The sequence below is a fragment of the Trichoplusia ni genome, chromosome 8, assembly GCF_003590095.1.
Source record: "Trichoplusia ni isolate ovarian cell line Hi5 chromosome 8, tn1, whole genome shotgun sequence".
Taxonomy (NCBI): domain Eukaryota; kingdom Metazoa; phylum Arthropoda; class Insecta; order Lepidoptera; family Noctuidae; genus Trichoplusia; species Trichoplusia ni.
In genome coordinates, this window is record NC_039485.1 from 10,607,340 (window position 1) to 10,619,772 (window position 12,433).

The 12,433-nt window shown below is 33.5% G+C and overlaps 1 protein-coding gene across 1 annotated transcript; it reads right to left on the bottom strand.

Moving 5' to 3' along the window:
• Positions 1 to 8,037: 8,037 nt before the first annotated feature.
• LOC113496606 (venom carboxylesterase-6-like) lies at positions 8,038 to 10,701 on the bottom strand. The gene is made up of 3 exons (XM_026875878.1): positions 10,492 to 10,701; positions 9,034 to 10,304; positions 8,038 to 8,793 (listed from the first exon to the last, which is right to left on the bottom strand). The coding sequence occupies exons 1-3, from the start codon at positions 10,666 to 10,668 to the stop codon at positions 8,358 to 8,360; spliced, it is 1,884 nt and encodes a 627-aa protein (XP_026731679.1). The 5' UTR covers positions 10,669 to 10,701; the 3' UTR covers positions 8,038 to 8,357.
• Positions 10,702 to 12,433: the final 1,732 nt, after the last annotated feature.

Here is a 12,433-nt window from a genome sequence, read left to right on the forward strand (position 1 = left end):
ATATCCTATCCCAAAACAAGTATAACAAAATACTTGATGACTTTGCAATGCGTATATTTTTTTTTACCTCATACTTAACAAGAATTGAACTCTGATAGTCTTTACATCAATGTCAACCGATATGTAATAGCTACAATTCTGAAGCAATTTCAGTACATTTTCAGTCGATTAGTGTCTAAGGTAAGTGGTGTAGCATTTTTTATTCAGAATAGGCGCTTTTATCAATTGCAGTGACAACGATTTCAATTGACAAGACATCAAATGTTGAATGGAACAATAGAAATAGGTTTTATGCATTTCAATGTTGCAGTAAAAGAATCTTATAGTGGAAAAAACTTGATTAAATCAAAATTGAATGTGGTGATGAGATAATAACCAAAACAAAGAGGTACAACAACCGATAATCGATTAACAAAAACGGTAGTAGAAAACCCTCACTTACGAAACAGTCACTTTAATCATTCAATTTTAAAAGTGGAATCGATTCCCAATCAATCGATTAATTACCATTCATTTCAATCTGAACCGTAATAAAAATAGCACACAAACAAACAGTAAAGCGATTAGAATACATTTATCGCGACCCAAGACCCTATTTTAGTCTCACACGTTTCATGTAGGATATTTCAGACAGTTGGTCAAGGATTCATGCCTTCGTATCGGATGTACGGAACTCCGTACGGATCGATACTCCGATTTATAAATAAATACCAGCAGCACACATTGTCGTCATTACAGTTGCTCAGTCGGACAGTTCGTGCAGGCGAAGCGATCTAACTTTGTATGACAGTGCAATTTTATTATTACTAGGCAAGGATTTCATTGGTTAAATGGTATGTAATATTCGTCTTCAAGACGGCTGGCTTCTAGACAGTTTTTCTTGAGAATTTCACACATTGATTAAAGGTATTTGATGTGGTATTAAAGTTGATATGAATTGTGTCTTTGCGTCTTTAGTTCCTTTATAAACTGAAAGGAAATGTTGAAGTAAAAGTTTTTTTTTATTATTATTCACTAATAAAGACTGAATATAGTCTTGATTAGTGTGTAGTAAGAAGTAGTCAATAGTATTGAGATAATTAGTATGTACTCAAAATATCATAATTCAGAGTGAGATGTGACTTTATTTTTATATTAATACTGTAGCAAGTAAAATCTAGCAATTAAGTGCTATTCCATTGCTGTTAGTCCTTTCAGTCAAAAGTCATAGAATTACGAAAATAATAAAAAGATCAAGTTTTTCATTCTGAAAGAAAATATGCTGGGCGAAAGTCAGTCAATCTTTCCATGGCTGAGAAATACCGTTCAAATTGTATTATTTTCTGTTTTCCTAAGATGTGATGGCGTACTAATACGTAATTACCTTTGCACAATAATGAACTATGCAAGACAAACACATTGTTACGACGTCGGCACAATGCCAGTAGTAAAGGCAAACGTAACGCATGTCTGAAGCGAGGTAGTGGGATTCCTACGTCAACGGTATACATATAAATGTATATTATGTAGTACCTGAAATAAATATATACTATTGTATAATAAAAGTTAGACGCATATTGTAAATATGAGACATATTTATTTGTTAAGTAGCTATGCAAGCGAGTTCGTTCGCGTGGAACAGTGACTTTGGGCAGTATTTTTTGGATACACTTTTGATTCTCTACATTGGCATAGCTTTTATTTTTAAAGAACCATTTGATATGAAACAAACACTTACTGTTGAATTGAGCTTGTCACAATAAGCACAGAAAAAAGCAATTAAATCTAATAAGCGGTGACTGGGTTCATCGCGGACAAACGCACAGACAAGCTGACAAAAAATTGTAGATTAGTAATCATTTTTAGGTTTTACCCAATCGTAATACAATAAACAGAAAAGAAAATGAATAAAAGCGACAAAAAGGTAAAAGATTTTCCCGTTTCTATCGTACCTATATTTAAGAAGCTAATTATTTCGTACTTAATTATTAATATTTATAAACAAATGACGCAATGGATATTAACAATATGCTTAATTAAAATAATCTACTTAGCAGAAAATTTACCTAAACATGATAATTCGTTTTTGTTTCCTTTAAGTATGATAATTATGACAACATTAATTGAGGTTTAGGCGCAGAAGAGTTCCAAAGTCATTAAAATTCAACTTTTTCTATCAAATAATGTTTTTATAATAAACACTGATTTTCAGGTTAATCTAATGTTCTTTTATCCTAGATTCTTGTTTTATTAAGATTGAAAGGATACTAGCAGACCTTAGAATTATTTCTTAGAATAATTTTTACATGGTTAATGTAAAATTGGATCTTTGATAGCAACTGATGGAGAAAAATGAAAAATCATCGAAGTACCTACCTAATACAAAATGATTAAAACAAAACTGTAAGGCAAATGGCTTTAACGGGATTGGGCCGGTCATATTGGCTGTATGGACAGCGACCGCTGGGCAAGGGCATCACACAATGGAAGCCAGAGGATGAACGGTGCCACCTTATTCAGCCTACGGCAATTATGTAAACGCATACGGCGTGGGCTGTCCCTTGTAAAACACTGGTACTTAGCTGAATCCGGTTAAACTGGAAGCCGATCATAACGTAGTTGGGAAAAGGCTAGGCGGATCATGATATTGATATGGGTTGGTTCCGCATGTCTGTGGATGAATTTGTGGGGGGGAGGAGGGGGGCGCCGCCCGGGGGGCACAGCAGGCAAGATAAAAAATAAAAACATTAGTCAGTGTATACAATATCACATACGCATGTTTGCAACCTTCAAAACTTGTGTCGTTACATAAAAATAGTTGTAGGGAAATTCTAAAGGGAATTGATATCGATAGCATACATTGTTAGCAGAAGTCATTTGTATCAATGTTTAGCAATGATATTCATGATGTTTATTACTTTATGTCTTTCGTTTCGTTACAAGGACATTGTAAGGGAATACAATTACAATTACACAATTACATGTGTCGACGTCGCTTACAATTTTCTTTGGAATCCTTTTTTTTTATGAGTTTCAAATAATGACAGTTGATAACATCGTTAAGTAATTGTTAAGACTGAAACATTTTAACTTCAAACGTTCGACGTTTCGTATCTAACTGCATTGAGAACAAAAATGTCGAAACCAACTAAGAAATATGTTATTTTTCCTTCCTATTATATTTAATCTCCATTACATTCTTAAGATATCCAATTATACATGTACTTAACTTTTAAGTAAAATGTCACTAATCTTTCTAAAATTTATTAAAACAAAAATTACAACAACTTTTGAATATTTATACTAAAAGTTCATCGTCCTATCTTTGGTTATATTAACGACTTAAACCTCGTCCGTTAACATTGTTAGTGTTACAGCACGGTAGGGACTTAAAAGTGTTTTATAACACTATAAATCGAACTATGGTGTCAACTCGTAAACTTTCAAAGCCCTCATTAACAGTTCGTTACGAGATTAAGAAAAGTTCATCAGCTATTATTATTTAAGATGCGTCCTCGAAAACTATTAATTAGCCTTTTGGCCATGTCTTTTCATTGTGATATTGTTTATCTGTGAGTAAAAGTAGGGATGTAGATTAATATTGTAACATAAAGTTATGTAAAGTGTGTTAATACCACTGCTTAAGTATAATTAGTTTTTTGCGAAGTTTCCGAAATGAGTTGTTTTTTTCAACAGTCACAGCTTCTGCAAAAAAAAAGTTTATAATTTAAACTTACTCAAAAAATGATTTTTTGCTTATGTTATCTTATGTTGTGATTACGATTTTAAATTATTATTTTTATTTAATGTAATTTTTCTTTCATCCCACGAGAAACAAAGATCGACATTTAAAAAATTCACTTAAAATTAGTCATAAAAAAATCTTATCGCGTAACAATTATCATACACAATCTTTCTAAACTTATTTTCATGAATCATTTGACACTTCCTAGAGTATATTATGTACAGACTTACAAAAACTGTATTCATGAAAAAACAAAAACCTTATCAACCACGCAAGTACTTGTTTCATGTTCCGGCCATTTTGTCTTGGGTTTGAGTGTCCTTCGGTAGTTATCTAACCTGTCTAAGATCAACGGACCGTTGATATGTCAGTGATAAGAGAATTCTATCGGATAATATCATCTCTTAGGGTATCGTAGTTTGTGTTCCGGTTCTTAGTTGAGAAGAAAGAGAGTTCCTAGTAGTTTTTTGGTTCGCAAAAACTAAACAGTAACAGGTCTTGTACCTCCAAAATAATGTTTTCGTTAATTAAGAATAATTGTATTAAATATTTACAAAACATATTGATTAAAATTAAAAAAAATATTAATTTAAATTTATCCGCGAAACCGTACCGGCCTTCGAATTCTATTCAGATTAAGCAAAACATTTTTAATAATATCAAGAATCAATATGACTAAAATGTGTTTTCCAAACAAGTTTTTCCAAATACTTTCAAATATTTTTTACATAATGCTCTACCCGTAAAGTGTAATGTATCATGATGAACCTACTTCTTGTTCACCCTTTGACTTGTAAAAAATCCCTCAAGCATAAAGTCCGCCATTGTTAATTTTTCATAAATAAGAAGCATTAATAAATAAATGTACATTTTGGCGGATCTGAATCATTACAAGAGCACTCGGTACTCGTCACTCGGTAACCTGAACAAGGTGTGTCGGATGCTGGGCCACATGGCCACAAGACGGCTGCGGCACGCCCGCTCAACTAAAGAATTATATGGATAGGGTTTAGGCAAGTTAAGACTATCCTACTTATGTTATAAGCGCGAAAGTTTGTATGTATGGATGTTTGTTCTTCTTCTAAGCAAAAAATACTAAACGGATTAAGAAGAAACTTGGTATACGGATAGTTTATAACCAGAATTAACTCAGAGGATAGTTTTTATCCCGATATAATTTTCCCGTATTATAAGGTTCTTTTGAGTGATACGAAGACTGCTGGTAGTATTGTATATTTTGATTGTTGTATGCATTGATAATTATATATTTTCTCTAAGTATTATAATTATTGGTATTATTAATAAGTTAATTACGTCGTTCAGTTTTGCAAGTCTTGATTTACTGATGTGTTTAATATTAGAGAAAAAATGATACATTTACAACGAACTCCAATCTTTTTGCTAAAATCGATACAATTCTTTTACAATGCTGAGAAACTTGTTTTTCTCGATCACATCTTAAGAAATTTCTCGGAACTGTTATGTTCTGAGACAGACCCTTTTAGTGAAAGCGTTTTCCCTTAAAATATTAAAAGTATAAAAGGGAGGTATAATGTAGTTAACTCATTTTGAAGTTGTACAGTTGCGATGTTTAAATTCTTATCGAAGTCCATCATAAAAGACTGTTTTTTTTTATATTTTTGGCCGCGGACACCAATGGGATTTTAAGATTCATGTTGACACATTTACACTCTTATTTAAAAAATATATTTTACACCCTATCAAGAACATGTGAATTGGAATTATTGATAAAAGGAAAAATGTACACGGCCAAAGTCATATCCACATTATTCAACACAAGTAACAGTGAGTAACATTAAAAATCGTTGGGGGCACGTGTGGAAGGATTTCAGGCAAATGCAAGAGTAGGTACCGACCCGTACATTATGTTTCGGTAATGTATGACTTTAGTAATTCCTTTGTCGAAAGCCTAATTGATTTGTAATAACAGGAACATTTTGAAGGATAGGAAATTGTAACATATACGTTTGTGAAATTGCGCATTTTAAGTTTAAGAGTTTTTAAATTAAATTTAATACTTCTGGCCGATATATACTGCTTTTTAAAACTAGTAACGTAGCGTAAACATGAATAATGATGTAGTATTGAAAGATAGAAGATGAACAAAGAAACAAAAATTAGTAGTTTGAAAAAAGGCTTTATTAATGAAGCTTAAGTATGAGTACTTGAGACGGTTTTAAAATTTAAATTTAATTCCAGAATTTGTTTTTAGTAAGTTAACTATTCCTAAGACAATGCTAATATTTGATCTTTTATATTAAAACGATTTCTTCCAATCGGAGTGTGCATAAGGTAGAATCAAAGACAACATTATATTATTAAACTAGCTGTTGCCCGCGACTTCGTCCCCGTGGGTAGAAGATAAGCCTTGTTTTTTTTTTTCACATTTTCCATTGTATCTTCGCTCCTATTAGTCGCAGTGTGATGGTTTATAGCCTAAAGCCTTCCTCGATGAATGATCTATTCAAAACAAAAATAATTTTTCAATTTGGACCAGTGGTTTCTGAGATTAGCGCGTTCAAACAAACAAACTCTTCAGCTTTATATATTAGTATAGATAGATTATTTTGTGAGTAGTTTGCAGCATCATATCTCTTTTTTATCTCCCGCATTAAGGAATTTAGTCCCTGTCTCGCAGAAGGTTTCACAAATCAGCTCGCATACGTAAACACACCCAGAATTAGGACCTACGATACGTGGCGCACTGTGGGTTTGTCGTGATGACTTCGACCACTCGGCTATACATGCAGTAGAATTCTTCCAGTAACATGTGTATTTCCATTTATCTTTTCCTCATTAGACTTTGGATTAAATTATGAATAATATTCCAAATCGATTTAGGTAGCTTTGTTAACATAAAATCATTATAGTTATATCACAGTTTCCTGTCTTAAAAAAGGCGGCACCAACAAACACAAAAAGAAGCGAATCCTTTTTAACGTTTGTTTACAATACGTGCGCAGGCGCAGATGTGGTGTCCCATCGGAACACTAACTGGGGCCTGCAAATCTGCAGTTTATGACTACCATCAAGCTGTGCTCACCATGCTTCGATAAACATACTTAACTCTTGCTCTAATAAAACAACTGCCGGTTCAGTTTCGCTCTTTATGATATTTATAAATTTAAGCACAATTCTAACTGGAGTTTTAAAAATAGATTTGAAAATCTAAATACCCACGCTTTTAATTGTCACTTAATTCAAATTATCAAAACGGTCCAGCCTTTTTTATAGTTGTAAATTGCATGAGTTTGAAGCTACCCTGAAAATTTCAGTCTGCTAGTTTATCAGGAAGTGCCCCAAAATTGAGTTACAAAAATCCAAACGGAACGACAAACAAACAAAAAAAATCAAGAAAGTGAGTGTATAAAAACGTGAGACAAAACGGTGAACATGGGAAAATCATTTTTATTTATTTAACACCTTAAAGTTTCTCCTCACTAGATATATCTATCTATACATCTATAACCATCGTGAACAATTCTAATCTTAAGACAAGGTCAAATGTAGATACATGGTATCTGCAACAATTGAGTTTATTTCAGTATCAGTTGATATCAAAATCTTTGATCTCTGATCCATACACAGATGTGTTATTACAGTTTATACATACTCGTAGATTTCAAAACAGGAAAAAATACTACGATTTATGTACTTTGCAATATTCGCATAAAATTTTATCAAGGTGCTTGATATGATACATCTTCAAATAAGGTGAAACTTCATAGAAAAATTTTAACCTGTCGGGAGTTTATTCGATTTTATTAGTTATCTTCAGTGGACTACCCAGTGGTTGACTTACTCTATTTGAATGGAATATTAAAAAGGTCCAAATGACATTATCAGCCTACGCAGCGACTGCACCTGAACTGACCTTAGAGTCTCGACACGGATAGCGCGACCCATGAACTTTGCTAGCCACGCAATTTAACATAATACCTTGCAAAAACTCCTTATTATTAAGAAGCAACTTCCGACCAAACAGTTCTAGGTCTAAAATCTATATTATGCTACAGATACAACTTTCAAATTATTACATATTTCGGTTTATGTGAAACAGATAGTTATAAGGTTCTGTTTTTACCCTTCGGGTATGGAATTCTAAAGAATACTAAATTTTACAGTGATATTATCAGATATGAACGAAGTCAATCCTTTTGGAAAACGACTTTTCATAAAGGTTGTACTGAATATATTTATCTTAATAAATGATAACTCACTATCTGACAGAATCTACATCACAAATTGATAACGACATTTTGAATCATCTTAAATAAATAAAAAACAACCGGTTGGGTGTACGTACATCAATTTATTTTAAGAAAACTTAACTTACTTATATTTGCAAATTAATTAAGGACACATTCGCGTTGTCAATAGTTTTGCAAATATTTTTATAAATTTAGGCTATGATAATGCCGCACCATGGAAAACAGCATTTATTAATAAGTAGAACTTAAACTAAAAATTATATATAAACATGTACATAGCAATGTGAATTGTCCTTGGAATAGATTTCTGTGAGAAATTTAAACAAGGAAAATGAAGGATGATTGAATTTGATACATAACAAAAAACTAAAACAGTAGCTAATAAATCTACTGAATCGTTCTTATGATAATAATTGGGAGGAGTGAAGGTGGCTTAGTAATGTAAATAGGGTAACTATTAACAAAGTGTAGCCGACAGCGGTTGATGCCGAGCTGGGAGCTTCAGTGGTGGCATCTCCGTCTGGTGCTGGAGTAGTAGCAGCAGGTGCATCAGTCGCAGGCGCATCGGTAGGGGGGGCGGCAGTAGTAGGGGCTGCCGTGGTGGGGTCATTTTCATCTTCATTCCTATCCGTTATGACCCAACTACTTTCCGCATCTAAGAAATGTTTGCTATAAATATCTTCCCAGAAAAATATATCAGTGCCGTAAGGATTCACAAGCGATGATTCCAAAGAAGATCTTGTTCCTATGTCAGTGTCGGCAAGTATGTGCAGGAAATAAGAATTTACAGCAGTAAACGGTCGCCAAACAATATCAGATGTGGTACTAGTTGGTTCACTGTAAAGAAAAAAAAAACATGAGCACACTGATACATTTTACGAAGGGCCGATTTTTCAATCGCCAGATAACTTTTATTCGACGAATATGTTTGACGTTTTGTCAGCTTTTGTATAGAAAATATGTCAAATGGCCATATTTATTCCTCAGATAAAAGTTTGAAAAATCGGGCCTAAAAGACATATATTTTTTTTAGACTTATTATGATTCGAAAATTTACTTGAATTGTACTGCACTTACCCAGTTTTAGCAAAGTTACTCCATCTTTCAACAAGGATGTCACGAACGGCTAGGTCCCTTTCAGGCGCTTGTCCGGTGGTACCAGTATAAAACAAATATGCCAGTTCGTCGCTATGTGCAGCCGAATCAAGATTTAAAGGGTCTTCAAGTTCTACTCCAAGAGTTCCTTTATAAGAATATTGATACAAATATGTCGGAGTCGTTACACTTGACTGACTTGCTCGATTTCTTGCTTCTCTAACACTAGAAATCATTATCATTGTGTGGCCATGATATTTGATATATTGACCAATATGTGACAAGTTTATACTGTCATCTCCGAAGTAAAAATGTTTTATGCGTTCAGCTACACTTGCTTCATCAGCGTCGCCGCTAAATTGTAAGTCAGGTTGTAAGAAATCAGTAAAGGATTCTTCCATTCTTGTTAACCAATCGTCATTGAAGGCCTCTTCGGCCCTAATAGTACCTTCATTATGTACAAAACCTATTATGACAGGAATTTGCAAAAAAGTGCCATCATCAATGATTTGCTTAGGAGTTTTAGTAAGAAATGGTTCTACATTTTCTAGATCTGGTTTTTCTATACAAGGGGAAAAAGCTAATGAGTTATCTGTTAATTCTAGTTCGTTAATGATGCCCATTAAAGCTGCTACACTGGTTCTGGTAAAAATATTTGATAGTTCTTTAACATTAGTCACTACATGTCCAAGACCTTCAGCTACTTGTATAGCATATTTTAAGTTATCTCTAGATACAGCCCAAGGAGCCATCGCGTTTCCACTTTGAGAAATGGCTCTATGAACTAATCCTTCTGCCATAGGAGATAAGGTAACCAAATCAACAGCAGCTGCTCCGCTGCCATGACCAAACAGGGTGATTTCATTAGGGTTTCCTCCAAACTGTGCAATATTTTCTTGAACCCATTTTAATCCCGCAATGATGTCCTTCAATCCAGCGTTACCAGGCGCATTTTCCGTACCGAGACACAAAAATCCCAAAACAGATTCGCGATAGTTCAGGGAAACCACAACAATACCCTTGTCGACGAAATTTTTGAACGATAGGTCTTCTTCGTGCGTTTTATCGAATTCTTTCCCTTTAATCCATACCATGACTGGTAGCTGGCTGGTGACACTTATTGACTCCGTAAATATGTTGGCTACCAAACAATCTTCTGTACCCTCGTACCCAACTCCCAAGGGCCTTACACATTTTATATCTTTCCGATTTGCTATGAAGTCTGATTGAAAGTTAGGAGCAGGTAACGGGGCCTAAAATTATAAAAAAAAAACTGTTATGTTTACGAAATCAACATATCTGATGTTTTTGAATCATTACAACATAAGGAGATTGAAAGGTTTTCTTTAAAATCAAAATGTCCACTTAACACACAATTATCTCGGTAAATTGAAAATTGACAATAATCTAAACTGATAACATAACTTAGGAATTAGTTACCTTGAATCTGTGAATGCCAGATGTAGAGTCAGCGTAGGGAATGCCGTGGAATTCATAGTATCTTCCATCGGAGGCCACAGATCCTATCACTTTTCCCTGACGTATGGTCACTTCTGGAGTTTGCAATTGGCCTAAGGCCAATGATAACACCGAAGCAATAGAAAATAGTAATAACATGGTTCCTTTACCACTGTAAGATGAGTACTGGATTTGGTTTGAGAGAAATCGAATCTTCTCGATAAGATTATTTTGGAGGCGTCTATCTCGTTCTTTACAGATCAGTTAGATACTGTCAATGATAGTAAGATAGTGAACATCATATCTATTGAATTTCTATGGAAAATATTGATGTCATCTTTGCAAGCATTTGTGATTTTTTCTTTGAGTATCTACTATTGAAATATTGGAATGAGTAACTTCAGGTGCCACAGTAAATGTTTTTTAATCCAATTTGATTTTCAATGTTACTCATAGTTTTATCTGAATATTGTTGTATGTATGAAGATAGTTTTTACGGTTACATTTATGCCTATAGGAGAAAGTAAAAAAAAAAAACTTTAGCTAATACGTATTGCTTGGCAAAGACTAATTTTAATTATTGTTTAATAACATTTAAACCTTTGTGATGAAAAAAACGGGCACTTTGATAAAGTTAGGGCGACGTGTCTTAATAAAGCATTGAAAATAACATTGTAGTAAAATTTACGGGTTTTGTACTTAGTGAATAATAACGACTTTTTATTAGTTAGTACGATTATTTTGATGAACATCTTATTGGAATTTAAATAAAAACAACAAGCCTTGAAATTAACATTATAACAATTTAAGGGCGCGACTGTAATAAATTAACACGCATGTCATCACAAAGAAGAACACAAAATGTGTGCCAAATAAAGAGGTCAATGACCTAATCCGAATAATTAAAAAAAATGTCCCTTTAAATACCGTTATTCTATAAAATGGAGACCTTTTGATCATTTGAATGTGGACCTTATGTTAATAGACTTAAGGGCCAGAAAATATGCTGTTTATTGTGGTCGGATTTTTTCAGTGGTTCCCTTAGAGGGGGTGCTACGTGCGCGGGGAGGGTTGGCGGGGCGGTTTGAAATGTGCGCAACACGTGTATGCGCCCGCGCCGCTCAGAATTCATGAGAATTTCTGATTCATTGACTCTTGTCATATTGGAGTGAATTTTGTTTTGTTGTAATTATTTTATTTCGCTATCCAGACGTGATGATTCATTTTATGGCGCAAATTAGGTATATTAACGTTATGCGTTCAATTAATACCTCATGCTTGGGTTCAGTTTTTTAAGTAATTGGAAACATTCTTTTATTTTATTCTTGCTTAAAATTGTGTGTTTTTCACAGTGCATACAATTTAACTTCTACTTACAATCGTTAGGGAAATTCGATAGAATTATTTGAACAAAAATATATTTTTTTATTCCAATTAATTTAACTCACAAAAAATATGCTTATTATGCTAAGAAAACAATACTCATCAATCGTTTTATAGATTAGGTACAAAGTAGATCACCGAAATTGTAGATTTCAGATAACCAGCGTCTTTTCTTCTAAGAAACAATGAACCAAAGCAGATGTATACTTATTGGTATATATATTAGACTGATTCAAATAGTATTAAAATAAACGTACAAGTACCTCATACTTGTCTTGAACACTAAATAAATTCATCCTAGTAATAATAATTTTTCTTATCAAAAGCGACTGAAGAATTGGAGTTTTTATACAAAATAAACAACAATTTTCTTTTAAAAACCGAAAGTTTTTGAAGTGGAATTCCAAACCGTTTAGGTAAAAACAAATTTACCCTAAATTGTATTATCTCGTGTCTCCCGGCTTGGCTCGGGATGCGATGGTCCTGAACATGTGTTACACCACGTGGGTCTAAAGAAAACACCAACATTTAAAAACATCAT